The sequence below is a fragment of the Brachypodium distachyon genome, chromosome 4, assembly GCF_000005505.3.
Source record: "Brachypodium distachyon strain Bd21 chromosome 4, Brachypodium_distachyon_v3.0, whole genome shotgun sequence".
In the NCBI taxonomy this organism is placed as follows: domain Eukaryota; kingdom Viridiplantae; phylum Streptophyta; class Magnoliopsida; order Poales; family Poaceae; genus Brachypodium; species Brachypodium distachyon.
The window spans coordinates 12,377,282-12,393,360 of NC_016134.3; the positions used below are offsets into that span (position 1 = coordinate 12,377,282).

At 42.3% G+C, this 16,079-nt stretch overlaps 1 protein-coding gene across 1 annotated transcript; it reads left to right on the plus strand.

Annotated features, from left to right (window-relative positions):
* Nucleotides 1–4,635: 4,635 nt before the first annotated feature.
* LOC112272390 lies at nucleotides 4,636–14,175 on the plus strand. Its single transcript, XM_024463037.1, has 10 exons — nucleotides 4,636–4,675; nucleotides 5,546–5,602; nucleotides 6,440–6,472; nucleotides 11,035–11,091; nucleotides 11,944–12,009; nucleotides 13,291–13,337; nucleotides 13,414–13,542; nucleotides 13,616–13,720; nucleotides 13,801–13,906; nucleotides 13,990–14,175. Exons 2-9 carry the CDS (start codon nucleotides 5,560–5,562, stop codon nucleotides 13,897–13,899), a joined length of 579 nt encoding a protein of 192 aa, XP_024318805.1. The 5' UTR covers nucleotides 4,636–4,675; nucleotides 5,546–5,559; the 3' UTR covers nucleotides 13,900–13,906; nucleotides 13,990–14,175.
* Nucleotides 14,176–16,079: the final 1,904 nt, after the last annotated feature.

The following is a 16,079-nucleotide window of genomic DNA, read 5'->3' on the forward strand; positions in this document are numbered from 1 at the left end:
CTTCTTCCTACTTCCTCCTGCATAGTGCATTTTGTGAAGCATGTGTCATTTTAATTTTGTGTGCTGACTTGTAACTTTTATCACAAGTTTATATACCTATAACACGGCACCATACCAAAACTGTACTCCCTTTGATCCTAAATTCTTGACTCAAATTTGTTAAAATATAGATGTATCTATTCTTAAAAAGCATCTACATACATGTAATATTTTGACAACAATTTAGGATCGGAGGAAGTACATTTTAACAATGTTATTGTATTAATTTCATTTTTTCTATTAAATGGCTTTCGAAAATGATAAGTACTCCCTCTGATCCATAAAAAGTGTCGCCCACTTAGTAAAAAAATTGTACTAACTTAGTCATACCCAATCTTTTAAAAATGAGATTGCCTTCGTGAAAGACCCAAGCCTACGGCAAAGTGGGGTTTTCCGGTAGTGAGTCGCCAGCCACGTTTTTTTATTTTTCTTCTCTCTTGGGTCCCACACTCACAAGTTTTTTTTTTGACGGGCACACACTCACAAGTGACACCCGGTCTTTTAAAAAGTTGTCAAAACCTTCTCCAGCCGGAGGACAGGCAAATTTCCTTTAGAAAATTTTCAGTGCTTTGAAGGGAATTTAGTTAGAGCTGAAGGATTAGTCATAGAGGGACGATAAGAATTAGCAAGTTGGTTCCCTCAAAAAAGATTTGTAGCAGCTGCCGGACTCGCACCAGCCCACCGCCGCTCGAGCCTAGCACGAGCCGCCTCCACTGGAATCGCACCAGCAGCCCCGCTTGAACCTAGGACCAGCCGCCACCGCCAGACTCGCACCAGCCACTGCCGCTCGAGCATAGCAGGAGCCGCCACTGTCGGACTGGCACCAACCGCTGCCGCCAGGGCATCGGGTTCAGGTGGGGATTTTTTTCTCATGTGACAGGGTGAGAGAAGGCAGAGTGGCATCCAGAGAAGGGGGAGAGAGAGATCGAGGGAAAGAGATGGGTGAATGGGCCAACCATAATTTGTCACATAACATGCCTGCCTACATGGCAACTAAAACATCCCCTAATCTATCACGTCAGGGCCAAACCCGGTTTTGACCACTCTAAACCAGTCCGAGGACAACATTAGCCCCGTATTGTGAGTTGAGATACCAAGGTTGCACCGAAATTTAGTTAAGGGATGAAGTCAGCACGGAGGCAATACTTGAGGGATAAAAAATACACTTATCTCTGTTATTTAAATGAGTAAAATACGCCATAAGTTCATGAACTCGACAAAAATGAACACTTTAGTCCACGGATTCGGAAAACGCACACTTAAATCCCTAAACTGACTATTGTGTCAATTTTGTCCAAAAACAGTTCGGCGAGGCTTAATCCCACCACGTGGCCGCCACGTCGGCTTCGGTAACCACTTCACCTGCGTCCTCTTGTCAAAATTGAGCATTGTGGGCTTAATAACAACCTTAGGCAAGGTGGAGGCTGCAACGGCGTGGTTCTCGGGGCACCAGGATCCCCGTCTGGGCACAGCCGCCTTGCCCATCGCGACGGCTCGGGCATGGTGATTTTGCAAAAAAAAAATCCTGAGAAAATCGAGTAGCTGCCCGCGGTCCTGGCCGAAGCTGACGTGGTGGTCACGTGGCGTATTTAAGCCTCAACGAACCGTTTTAAGACTAAGTGACACAGTAGTCCCAATTTAGGGGTTTGAGTATGCGTTTTTCGAGTTCGTGGACTAAAGTATTCATTTTTGTCGAGTTCATGGACTAGTGGTGTATTTTACTCTATTTAAATCTCCAACGTTCTAAAATTTCTAAAAATTTACAGCTCAAATAAAAGAAGGGTAGAAAAGATCATTCATTGTCAGGACCGCCAAATGTACCCGGGAACCTCCAATTGCTGAAGCAGCTAGCCCCGAGGGTATTAGGCTGGTCATAGTGGGAGTAACATAAGCTAGTAACATGCATATGTTACTAGTTTATATTACTACTTCAATAGTGGGTAACATAGAATCCTAATTTATTAACTTAATAGATTCATTGTATCTTGAGAAGTGTGATGTGATGTTAACATATCTAGTTACCCCAACTCTCTGTTTCCTTATTAATAACATGGCACATCACCAAAATTGTTTAGTTGGCACTTTAGTTACCACCTTTGTTACTTCCAATATGACTAGGGTTAACTACTATGCAGCTCGATCCGGCTTCATTCGTGGCCAAGCGAACAGTTGTTTAACCCAGAATCCTAAGTGATGCACTGGAGGCGCTGTGTCAGTTAATGGCTGCAAAACACGCTGTTAAACCCCAGTGTTAATGCAAATCGACAGTGCATCGATCGTATATATCTAAGCAAGATAGTACTTTGCTCGTTTGCTAGTGTGTATATTTACCTATATAGGACGAGAATTAATTGCGGCACGTGACTGATCCTTCACTGGTTTGATTTGGTCAGGTCAAAAGGATACGATGGATCGAGTCATCAGCCAATGTATGCCATATCTTACGTACGTGCATAGTACTTAGCTAGCTGTAATTTGTCTTTAGGTTTTCTCTGCCGATCGTATATATCTAAGCAAAATACTTTGTATGCATCCTCTTAGAGTAAGAAAAGAGTCGACCAGAGAGAAACTGGTCAAAAGTCGATATACATTTCGTCCCTTGGTTGACACGAAAGTAAATGCATGATAATTCATGCTTCCCTTGGCAAAGGGCCTATCCTTTTCAATTTTTGTTATGCCAATTCCACTCCTCTTATCTTATTTTGATACCAAGGTATTAAATAACTTCATGCTTTGTTTTCTGACTATTGCATTTTGCATCATTTAATTTGCGAGTAAATACAAAAAGGACACTAAATCTGAGCAACTTGTACAATGTACATAACGTTGACTGCTAATTGGCGGACGTCCGTCCAAAACCTACTACAGGGCTGTCATTTTTTTTGTCATTTTCTGCTTGTTGACTTATAATTTTTTGGAGCTTTCAATTTTTATTTTTCAAACCTTAACCTTTTATTTTCTGATTCGAAGGTTTTAATTTTCAACTTTTAATTTTTCAATTTTATCTTTTAGTTTTGAACTATTCATCTTCCATAAATAAAAGTAAAAAAGAAGAAAAAAAAACTTACCTCCTTCAGCGTGCGTCGGAGAGGCGAGGGCAACCGCGGTGGCGTGGGCGGCGTGCGGGGAGGACCTCCGCGAGGGAGGAGGCCGCTAACATATTGACTAACATCCTATTCGGATTCAAACAAGCTAACTATACTAGTTCACAACTAACTCCTAGTACTAGATTGATTACAATTCTAACACTTGTACGTGTACTGAATTGATTAGACAAGATTAATCCAACACATGATGGCAACGGCGTGGCAAGTGAGGCAGGAGCGCGGCGGCTACGACACAGTCAGCGAGTGGCACATGGCGGCACTTCCTGGCCGGCGACGTGCACGCCGACAACGCAACGTACTTCACTGGGGTGCGGCTGCATCGGTTGCTCTACTTGCTCCAAGGAGTACATCCCAAGGATCGAGCCTAACCAGCTCATACCATACTCTTGAGTCTTGAATCTTGTCCACTTTAATTTCCCGCAAATAAAAATAAGAAAAAAAAATACTCTTGAGTCTTGTCCACTTTAATTTCCCACAAATAAAAATATGAAAAATACTCTTCTCCACTTTTAAGACCCGCAGAAAACAACCGTGGGAGACTTAAGAATGACAGGACAGCCTAACTCAGATGGTGTGGTTCCTTGTGGTGGAACCAATCTATTCAAGTTCAAATCTTAAACTTGAAATGGGTGCTCACATTACCTGGATTTAATCCAGGATTTAACATGCGCTTTACTTTCAGTGGTAGGTGACGTACCCGTCAACAGCGAGTGCCTGTGGTGATTTCGTCGATCTCTCAAAACCCGCCGACCCGACTCGGTCTCTCGCAGGTGCTCATAGGGTAGGCTGTGCCTGCGTGCGTTCATAGGGGTGAGTGTTCACGCGTGTTTGTGAGCGTCTGTGTTTGTACTGTGTTTCTTAAAAAAAATAGCAGGACACGTGACAGGACTCGGTCAGAACCACGCCATGCTGTAAGCAATACCAGTTTTGGCGAGTCTGGGGGACCAAAAGTGTTCGGTTCTACCAATTGAGAGACCAAACATATATTTGTCTCTTATCAGGAGTTACTCCGTGCGTTTGGCTTCAAGTTTCTAGCTCAGCTATAGCTGTAATTTATTTGTTACTACTTACTAGTAGTTGGAAGCTATATATATGTTCATAGTGGCCAACTTAAAGTAACCAAACCAGCGCTGACGCTGAGATTCTAATATAATGTACGTCTGACGCCACATGATCTTCAAAATGTGCTAATCGACCAGTTGACTCTCTGACACTCCTTGTCGAAATTAATTTGGGCGATGCCCGAAACGCACATATATGTATCGATACATACAGTGCAGCTATATATATATATATCACTTAAGTTTGATATAATAACATTTCCCCCTAAAAATACATATATATACCACACTCCTACACGAATTACTTATTCAATCCATAGGTCAATCGTATCGCAAAATGTTAAATTTTCTTCAACTAGCTAGCTATAGAGCTAGGGCGCCATGTATAAAGAGCAAGCTCTAGCTCGCTAAATAGGGGGAGAAGTTAGCTTGTCAAGGTGCCGAACAGGAAGAAGGCAAGCAATACGAGTAAGTGCCGGCCGGCCGTGGCCCTGCAGTCACCTAATTATTTTTTCATCGTTTTTCCACCACATATAGCCCATTGTTTTGGTTTTAAAGTTTTGCCAACTACATTTTCCGCACGTGTATTATTACACAATAATTGATCCCTCTTCTCTTTTTGTTTCTTCCATATATATGCATGCGTCGTCAGTCCTTTGATCTAGACATTATTTTCTGTCGACACATTTCTGTAATTTCCCCTGCCCGCATACAACCATTATTGCATCTTACAATCGGCAAAAAGTAAATAAAGTTATATACATATAGCATACTTTTGATATTTGGGCCCTTTTTTGAAGCAAATCTCTTACGAGTATAATTTCATGTGTGCTTCTAGTACTTTTCCTGTAAAGAAGCTCAAATGGGTTGTGCAAATTTCACTACCACATACCCTTGTTTGGCTGCGAGCGTTTCGGTTAAGAGAGGCCGAGGTGTGATACTCTATTCTTGTATTGGTCAATATTGCATTGAGATCAATAAAAACTTAATTTTTTGAAAAAATGCAATAAAATTGTATTAATATTTCATTACAATATTAAATAAATATAATATGAAAATATATAAACAAAACCATTTTGGAGTTGTAGATGTTGGTAGGATTTTCTATAAACTTGATTAAACTTCAAGAAGTTTGACTTAAAACAAAGCTAGAGCATCTTATATTATGAAACAGATGGACTATATACAATGAAGTCTTTTGATGTAATTCCCTTTGGAGTATCTTTTGTTATTAAATTTTTGTTTCTCTAATGCCTTTCAATTTATATATGAATTAACATTTATTTTTCTGGGACTCGATGTAATTTTCTTCTTTAATCTCACATAAGGGGCGTGCAGCTGGTTGCAGTCAGATGGAGACGATGGACGAGCATCCTCCTCCCAACCAGAGCGTAGGTAAGAAAGTTATAGCCTTTTGTCCCTGACGAGGTTCATTTGATATTCTAAAGTGAAAAAAAAAACGCTATCTATGTACAATTATGACTTTTACTTAGGACGTACTAATTCCGATCCTAAATTGTTATCGAAATATTACATGTATCTAAACAATTTTTATGATACATCCATATTTGTGCAAATTTGAGACAAGAATTTAGAATCGGGGGGTACCAACCATAGTTACGAGCTGAGTATCTAGACATTATTAACAACATTTTTTTTGCACAGAAGTAAGTAAATTAAGCTAGATACATATAGCATATTTTTAATATGACGAGCCAGTTTTCAACCAAAACACAGGATGTAATATGCATGTGTGGTGCCACTTTTTTTTTAATCTTTGCAGTTAATTCATACAATTTACTCAAGTTATTAAATTTTAGTTTCAGATGCTTTTCAACTTATCTTAATTAACTTATTTTCTTTTTTGGAACTCGAGAGTTTTTCTTTATCAAAGATGGGTCAACAATAGGCTGGTGGTAGCCGTAATCCAGTAGTGTACACTTTTTAGTGCATGTTTTGAACTAAAGCGAAGGAGTTGATCTGCTCGAAATGACCTCTATCCAGATTGGATGCGGTTCTTTTACTTTTCCTATCTTAGTGAAATTGGCAGGCAGCCTGCATTTCCTTAAACAAAAGATTACATACGGTGTTTATTGGTACATTATCTTTCCAAAAGAAGCTCAATGGTTCGCATAGGTCATTACAATCAACAATCTTCACATTTCCGTTTTTTGGTATCTGAATTTTCCTTTTTTCTATTAAACTTTTCTCATGAAGCTAATCCATCAACAGGTGTTGGAGCTGATGACAGCCAGCCACCACAAGGTTCGAAAATGGTTATCTTTTGTTGTCCCAACACGGACTATATTTATCTTCTAAACTTATTTAAATTACAGATGTTGTCTCTCTGCGAACACAAACTATTTGTGGCCTACGAGGCAAAAATTAATCTAGAAGTCAAATTATTATGTCTAAGTCAATGGTCCTGGGCATACGTTGATTTTTATCCAACAATAATATGTTGACAATCTTCAACTTAGAAGTAAGTAATTTTATGTATACTCATGGAATATCATTTTCGTTCATAAATATGCACTCCGTGCTAGCTATTGAATGCCTCAAAAATATATGTTAAATATTACCCCACCGTTTCAAAATGTAGTGCATGTAGTTGTTGTTGACTGTCAAACTTTATAAAGTTTAACAAACCATATACCAAAAAATATAAACATCTACGGTGTCAAATGAAGATCATTAGATCTTGTGAAATATATTTTCGTAATATCTTTATTTGACATTATATATTTTGATTATTTTGCTATAAACTTGACCAAAGTTTCGATAGTTTGGCAGTCAATAGAAGTTATACGCACCACATTTTAGAACGGAGTGAGTAATCTCAAGAAAACACCACACTAAGAAAAAATAAGTAATATTCATGCTTCTAGTTTTCGTGTAAAGAAGCTCACATGGTTCGTGTCTGCCCTAGTGTGGCCTCCAAATTTGGATGTTGGGCGGTGATGTACGGTCAGGGCATACGATCCGATATTGGCAACCGTCTTCATCAGGTTTTTATGTTCTGTCTTTATAGTCTGGTGGCTTGGTTTTGTATTCGTCTTATTAAACAAATTAATAAAATGTGGCTATGTGACTACATCATTTTGATGCAGAGACCGGAGGGTTCGACCTCCTTTTCAGAAAAAAAAAATGGTTCGCGTAACGAAGCTCGAAATGGTTTGTGTAAGTTTTGTTGGCCTGGATCTCAAATACGATTAATCACAAGAAAAATCACACGTGAATATGGCTCACGTAGCTTTTGTTTTCTTTCTTTCTTTTTTGCGGGTAAAAGGGGATACATTAAGACAGAACCATTAGAATCTTGGAGAATCACACCCACCACATTCGGTGGACCGGAACCTAGCCAAACAGGTGTGCATGACTTAGTTCTAGCTAGATTTGTTATACTATGACTTGCACGATTCTGCGATCTGTCCCCCTTTAAAAAAAAATCTCTTATCGGAAGAAACAAGGCTACGAATCTCAGCAACAAGATGCGCATACCGGGACTTATCACGGCCCTTGTATATTTACTTAAATCCACATACTGCTAGTAGTTAACATATACAAGGACACACCAATGGTTTCCTACTTGATTGAACCAAAGTCCTTGTCTAATTCGGGCTAGCACAAGACGTGTAGCATGCACATACCAATTTACTAAAAATTACGTAATTAGACTTACAAAAGCGCTATACTAACACGTCTATAACTCCGAGCCAAGAGTATTTCAAACAATCTTCCTTTAATCTTGACTTATTGTATTACATGCTGTCCTGATCTTGACTCTCTGTAGTTTCACAACTTGTTCATTCAACTCAATGCATGACTTTGAATTCCAACCACGCGCTAACCTTGTGTACTATTTCGGTGGAGGATTATTGCAATCTTGGCTCGATTGGAGCTGGTTTTCATATCCCTATTTCTCCTAAAGCCTTAACTGAAACGCATGAGCTTTTTCCACGTCCATGCACTCCAGTCTGTTTATGCCTAAAGCACGAGGTAGATGATTTAATCATTGAGGCAGATATCTCTCTGATGAGACCTGATGTTTGGATTCCCTGCTGGGGTTCTTCCTTTTCTGCAAGTAAATTCTATAACTTCTGCTATAAAAGGATGAGCTACCCCTCCTCAGCCTTTCACCTGGATTTGGAAGTCCAAGGTAACACTGAAGATCAAGATCTTTATCTGGCTTCTTCTTAGTGACAGGCTGAATACAAAAAATATTCTCGTCCCAAGGAACTACAACATTGAGACTGATCTTGTTTGTGTTCTTTGCAATTTGAGAAGAGAAGAGACTGGAGCATATTTTCCTTCATTGCCCTTTCAGCATCGGGTGCTGGCAACATCTTAATATTCAGTGGCCAGATTCTATTGCTTGTATTCAAGCACTGCCGGAAGTCAAACATAGATTCAACAACCCTCTATTCTTTGAAGTCTTTTCCTTGGCAGCCTGGAACATTTGGAAGCTCAGGAATAAGTTTATCTTTGAGGGACAAAGGGCTAACTTTCAGCTCTGGCTAGAGAAATTCCGTTCAGACTTGGTTTTTTTGGGCTTTAGGGTGTGTGCATATATTGCTCTGATGCAGAGTCAGGGGAGCTCCCCTTTTCGAAAAAAAAAGTTTTGTTGGGCTTTACGGTGCCTCAATCCCTTAAACCTTCTTTTATAGTTTTGATAGACCTTTTTTAAATAACAGGGGCCTGTTCCTGCTTGTAAATACGTAAATATTATATTAATTAATATACCACGGTAGTAGCCTCTCCTACTGTTTTCGTTAGAAAAAACCTTGTGTACTATAGCGTACACTTCATTAATTACACCGTCCACTCATAACGCACAAAACATCTACTCCCTCCGTTCCATAAAGATCGGCACGGTTTTGAACTAGTTCTAGTTTAAATTCGTGCCAATTTTTATGGAACAGAGGGAGTACATGCTGACTAATCACATAGTATCATGCATGGAACACGGCCTCATTAAAGAAGAGGTTCATCATTGGTTACCGCCTCACAATACGCTTGAGCTTCATCTTCTCGCCGAGACATGCAGATGACCGCTCGTCACCTTGTCCCACGTGTTTCGCCCTTGATGATACACCTCACTGGACATCCCTTCACCCATGACATGTTTCAACTGCCACTTCAACTACACGGAGCTTTACACCGACAAGCACTTGGGCACAATCACGACTCATAAACACGATACCGACTAAACGTACTAATTTGCACATAACTTCCCGAATACGATCTTGACGATATTCTCGGGTACTGCACCTCGGTACCGCAACCCTCATAAACAATAGTCAATGACCTTAATGCCGAGTATTTTCTGGTGATCGGTATGATCTCCCGTCACTAGGAGACGGGTCCACCGCGATGATCATCCTATCTGATCCGCTGAAGGTCGCACTGTAGAGAGCCACCGATTGCCCGCCCCAAGGTGAGCAGGTCGTGCCTCCCAAGGCAAGCATGTTTTCAAATCTTGGACCTCACTCTGATATCAATTGTTGACTTTGGTTCCGTATCAATCACATGAAAAATCACACGCAAGCGCACGCCGATCATAAATTATTGCCATGGACACATCATGTACACCCACTTTTGCTTTATTTTCTTTCTCACGTCACAAACCACGACCTGATACAAGGCTTAAGCCTTGCTTTGTATAAATACATAAACCCACGTACTGATGTCTGCTGGTAGTCAACAGACTAGGACGCACCAATGGATTCCTACTTGGATTGAACCAAAGCTTGTCTAATTCGGACTAGCCCAAGACATGTAGCATGCACATACTAATTTACTAAAACTACCTAATTAAAAACCTGTATATAATTACATGCGTACGCAGCTATACTAACACGTGTATATCTCAGACTCAAGATTATTTTCAACAAATTTCAGTACCATATGCATGTCTCTTTTTTGCAACGTACCGTTTTGTATACATAAAAAATAGAAAGCAGAATGTAGTTATAATCTGCAACCGGTTGCAGAATAGCTATTCTGTAGGCCGCGGGGCGGATCGCGACTCACCGGTGGCGGGCGAGGGGCGGCGGCGCACCGGCGGTGCGGGAGGGGCGGTGGCGAGGAGCGGCGCGATTCGCCGTTGACTTCGAAATGCCCTGCCTGCGACGCGGCAATGCACGGGTGCACCTGCGGCACTCCGGCGGCGGTGCACCGGCCCGGAAGTGCACGGGCGGCGCTCAGGCAAGGTGCATTGCCTCCCCCCACGGCAGTGCACACGGGTGCACCGGCAGCGGCGCGTGGTGCACTGCCAACGCAGGTACAAATGCACCGCCCGCGCGCCGTGCACTGCCGACGCGGAGGCAAATGCACCGCCGGCATGGTGCGAAATGCACTCCGCGTGCGTGGGGGGAAATGGACTGCCTGGCGGGAGGACGTGGGTTTGGTTGGTTTTAAGCGGGATTCCTTGGGCGGGAACAGTAAGTTGCAGAATAGCTATTCAGAACCGCGCGCGCGGGAGAAATGTATTGTCTGGCGGGAGGACGTGGGTTTGGTTGGTTTTAAGTGGGATTCCTTGGGCGGGAACAGTAAGTTGCATAATAGTTATTCAGAATATATATATACACGTTCATATTTAGACAAATTTGAGTCACTTAATATGAGACAGAGGGAGTAATAAAAAATCATGCAATTCAGTTTGGAGTATGTTATAGTAATTATATGGGAGTGTCCTTGGAGTTCATACGGTATGTTTAAGTTATTAAATTTTAGTTTCTCACATGCTTTCAGTTTATCTGAATTAATATTTTCTTTTTTGTGACTCAATGTAATTCTTTGCTTTATCACATAAGGGGCATCTTTAGGTGGCAATAATCCCCCCGAGTCGATGGAGCAACATCCTCGTCCCAACCAGAGCAGAGGTAAGAAAGTTATAGCCCTTTGTCCAGTAAAAATGAAGCAGACTGAGCATACCATTTTGATTTGTAATATTCTTAAAAACTTGGAAGTCCAGATTGGATACGTTTTTTATTGCAGTTATCTTTCCAAAAGAAGCATACAACCGCTTCTGACGTGTACAAATGAACCATACAATGCATGCAACGTCAGTCCTTTTTCTAGACATTATTTTCGGTCCATACAATGTACTACTAGGTGTTGAATTCTTCGAAGAAATATTAAAAATTGACATGTACAAATGAGTACTACTTATCCATCTACAAATATAAAGGCCAATTTGGAGTATTACAAAAACCAAGGAAAAATCCTCACGAGTAGCGCGTGATAGTTAGGATTTTTTTTTTTTGGACTTTTGGTCTTCTCAACAGAAGAGATGAGTTTTCTCTTGCAACGAGGACACATATAGCATACTTTCTATTTTTTTGGCCCTGTTTTGAACAAAATCCCTGAATGTAGTGCATCCAAATCCAGGCCGATGTGGTTTTACCTGACTATAATTTCATCTATGCTTCTAGTCTTCGTGTAAAAAAGCTCACATGGTTTGTGTGTAAGGAAGCTCAAAGTGGTTTGTGTAAATTTCACTATCATATGTCTCTTTTTTGCAACATACCTTCCTGTATACATAAAAATATATAGAATGAAAGGGTAGGTAATAATAATAGAAACATGCAATTCAATTTGGAGAATCTTATTTGCAATATACCAAGTAATTATCGGAGCATCTTTGGAGTTCAATACGGTTTGTTTAACAACTTATCTAAACTAACATCTTCATTTTTGGGGAATCAATGTAATTATATTTTTTATCACATAAGGGACAGCAGATAATCAGCACCGGCAGGAGAAGAGGGAGCATCCTCCTGCCAAGAAGAGCAGATCAGGTTAAAAAAAAAATTATAGCCATCTGTCCACAAGAGGTTCTTTTGATATGTGTTTTCACCGTCTACTTTGAAATCGTTGATAGCAATTACCCCATTTAGTAGGAATTCTCTAATATTACCCATTCAACAAAAGTTATATTCTATCCGTCCAACAAAAAATGTCTCAATTTTGACTAAATTTGAATGCATCTATATATATACTCAGTCATGTTTACGTACATCCAAATTTTGACAATTTTAGACATCTTTTGTTGGATAGAAGGAGTACCACCTTTTATCCCACTTAAAATTCTCACCTCTCATTCCCTCTATTCTGACAATCAATGGGACCCATTATTCAGGCGGACGTGGCTGCCACCTCAGAAACATGAATAGCAATGAACCCCAATCCCTTTCCCCACATCTAGCTCCTCCGACCCCGACCGGGCCCCGATCGAAGGCGATGCCTACCGCGGAGGTGGAGGCGGTTCACTGGCTGGACAAACGAGCCCAACTCGGCAAGCCGGGCTGGCTCGGCCCGAGACCGCGTCTCCTTCTGCCCAAGCCGAGCCCACGAAAACGGCAAGTCACGGCCCCGACGTGAACATTGCGGCCCAGCCCAGCTGTCACGCCGAAGCACCGAGCCCACAGGCAGCCCGACTGGCCGACGCGAGTTGAATTAGGTCTCCGGCGAGTCCCTGGGCCAGGCGAGTTTCTTTCTTCCACCTCTCCCCGTTGTCTTCCCCTCACAGCCGCGGCTTGCTGTACTGCTGCTGCTGCTGCTTTGCTTCTGACGAGCCAGCCCGAGCCGAGCCGCAAAAACGGCTCGCCGTTACCTCGGGCCGGCGGCGAGCCCGGCTCGGTCCGGCTCGCGTCCACCCTGTCATCGCCTTGCTCCCGGCCAAGATGGAAGCCCTGCGCGACCGGGCTCCAAGGAAAACAAAAATAAAAATCCAAGGAGTAGATCTGCATCCATGCCTCCAAGGCTTCCTGGTACGACTGGGCCGAAGCGTCGCCTTGCTGCATCCCTCACATGATTTTCAGTTCATCTGAATCAACTTATTTTCTTTCTTGGGACTCGATGTAATTGTTTTATTCACCTCCAAAAATGTCCAACTCATCCTCCGGTACCGGATTCTAGATGCCGTGGTAGTGTCTCGTGGCAGTGGCCGATCCACGAATATGACAAGTTATGACAAGCGCCACACCTAAACTTATTCAATTTTCCATGATATACATGTGTATTTGTGTATGAACTTATCAATTTTGAATAGTACTGCCACACTTAATTTTCTTTTCTAGATCTGCTACTGCCTCATGGACGGCCTGCTTCAGTCCCTGATTTGCAGGTTAGTTTTTTTTTTCCATATTACTCTATCGGTCTTACACTCTTGCATTTGCTGATGTTCAGATGACATACTGTAGGCCCAGCTGGGAGCTGTCCAGGAAAAAATGGCAGACTTAGAGATGAAGATGCAGCGAGACCGGGAGGAGCGTGCGGCAGAAAGGGAATACAACGCGGCACTCCGAGGCTGGTTACAGAATTATGTCGATGTAAGTTCTTGCACATGGTAGCCAACTTCCTTTCGGTACTTAACTTAATTTGTTCGTTCTATGCTACATGTAGACTTTCCACTTGAAACAAAACCTACAGATGGTGTCTCCTCAATTCCCCATACTGAAGCCCCCACCTCTGCCACGGATGCCACCTCCACGTGGTCCTAGCACTCCGGTTAGTTCTCTTCAACATTGAGGTAGTCTTTTGAAGCCATAGATATTTGTGCACTTAGTATTTGTTGCTTAAACATGCAGGGATCAGCTGCATCGAATCAATCTGAAGCCGCTGGTACTCTTGCTTCACAGGGCCTGGTCACCTCTCGTAACGGTGGTGCTTCCACTTCCCGTCAGTGATGTATCAGTAAGTTCTCTGTTAACTCTTGTCAGATTCTGTAAATGTTAGATTTATACAAAAAGTTTAGTAATATTGTATCCATTATACAGTGATGATGGATCGCCACCAGTCGGATGTGTTGTTTTCATGTTGTGGCTGGGGCATTGAAGACCATTTGGCTTGACGGGATTGTATCTTTTATGACTTGTATGGAATTTTTTACTTGTATGGATATGTTTGTGACTTGGAAGGACTCTGTAGATGATCGTTTTGATTTATTTGTTTTGTGTTTGCTATATATATATATATATATATATAGGCCGCACCAGCGAACAGTTGGCATAGAAAGCCCACGAGGCGCAATTTTTACGGCTCGGTTCAGAAGAAACGTGCTCCACATGGCAAACCAAACAATTGATATATATAATCAAACATTTCTAGATATTCTTGGGAGAAACCAAGATTACCCCACCTCGCAGCGCCAAGACGGCGGCCGGAGGCGAGGTGAACGATAAATCTTCAATGACGGGGGCCACTGCTCTCATGGAAAACCTAACGATGCTGGTGGCCCTCTGATTAGACAATAGGGTGGAGTAATCTGATTGTGCTATGTTTTCATACGGTCAGCTTAAGTTATTAAATTTAGTTTCTGGCACGCCATTCAGTTATCTGAATGAACTTATTTTCTTCTTCTAAACTCGATTAATATAACTGAATATTTTCCTCCAAGAAGAGATAGAGCGCGGTACTAGTATTCCAAGAGGTCCAGATCATCCTCAAAACGCTGTGGCAGGACAATCCATGATAGCCGCGCAACAAATAGTAAGCATTTATGTTAAGACCCGAGATATAGGTTCGATATAGATTCGATTACACACCTCACAGTGGCATCCAGAGAAAGGGGATGAGGAGTCAGAGATACAGATACGAGGTGAGGAAAACACAGGGACGCGGAAAGGTGTTCGTCGTTCGCCAATACTTCGATGCCTCACTCAGGTCCGTGTATCTCTTGGATGGGACACGGTCTTGCTTGGGCCATCTTGAGTGTCTGGCCCATCAACTGAAGTCAGCTCCTGTTTGTCCATTTAATCAGGAGGTGATATCGACGACGCAACCACTGTCCGCACATCTTCAGAATCTTCTTCAGGGTTCATAATATTCTCCCCTTCTTTACCGCCGGCTTGACCCCAAACCGGAGCAGCCAGGAACTTGGCGCACAAGGCCACCTCATCTTCCCATGAAGCGAACTCCACGGGCATTTGAGACTACTGAATGAGAATTCCGAAACAAGAGCTGTTGACGATGGTCCAGAATGCGTACGTTTTCCGTCGAGTTCCATTCTTCTACCCGAGTCCAGCCTCTGGCGGGCCCAGCCAAGCCTAGTAGCTCCCAAAGTCACCCAGCTTGACTGGGCCGAGCCTAGTATAGGCAAAGCCCAAAGTCTCCCACCCACATATCCCCACTCACCCAGATTGACCTAGGCGGACGAGAGACTTTCGCTCAAAAGAAAAAAAGGCGGACGAGAGTTAGAGAAAGGAGACACATGACGATAGAGAGGCCGAGCGCCAGCCACCCGCCGCACGCTCCGCCGACGCACCCAACCCCCGCACATGCCTGTTCTGTTCTGGTCACTCTGCAGCTAGCTTCATTTCGCTTGGTCTGGTCTCCAGACTGTAGATTCTATGGTCGGTGCACTATTGGGGCAAGCCAGCATACAGTATCTTCCGTATTTTCAGTATGTATACGGCCATATTGTGCATTTTTCAGTATCAAATAATCAAGGAATCGTATAAGAGCGAACGTTCACTCGATAGCCCTCTGACATGACGAAGGTAAAGTTTCCGCTCTCACATATTAAAGCAGCTAACTCTACAGAACTAAAGTTTCCACCTCATGAAACTAAATGTTTTCTCTACCCTTATGGGGTAACATGGTAAAGTTGCCATCCGTACAGACTAAAGTTGCCTCATACCGAATTAAAATTGCCACCCTGCAGAACTAAAGTTGTCATTCCACAAGTTACGTGGCACGATTTAAGACACGATTTGGCGATTGGATGGCCAGCGTAGCGTTTGCTCCGGAAGACTAAAGAGCAAACATTCGCTCATTATAAATTCCGAATGATACTTACAACACACTTGAATATTGGTTAAATGATTACTCTCTTTAGTAGTTGGGCTCTCAAACATGTAATACAAAT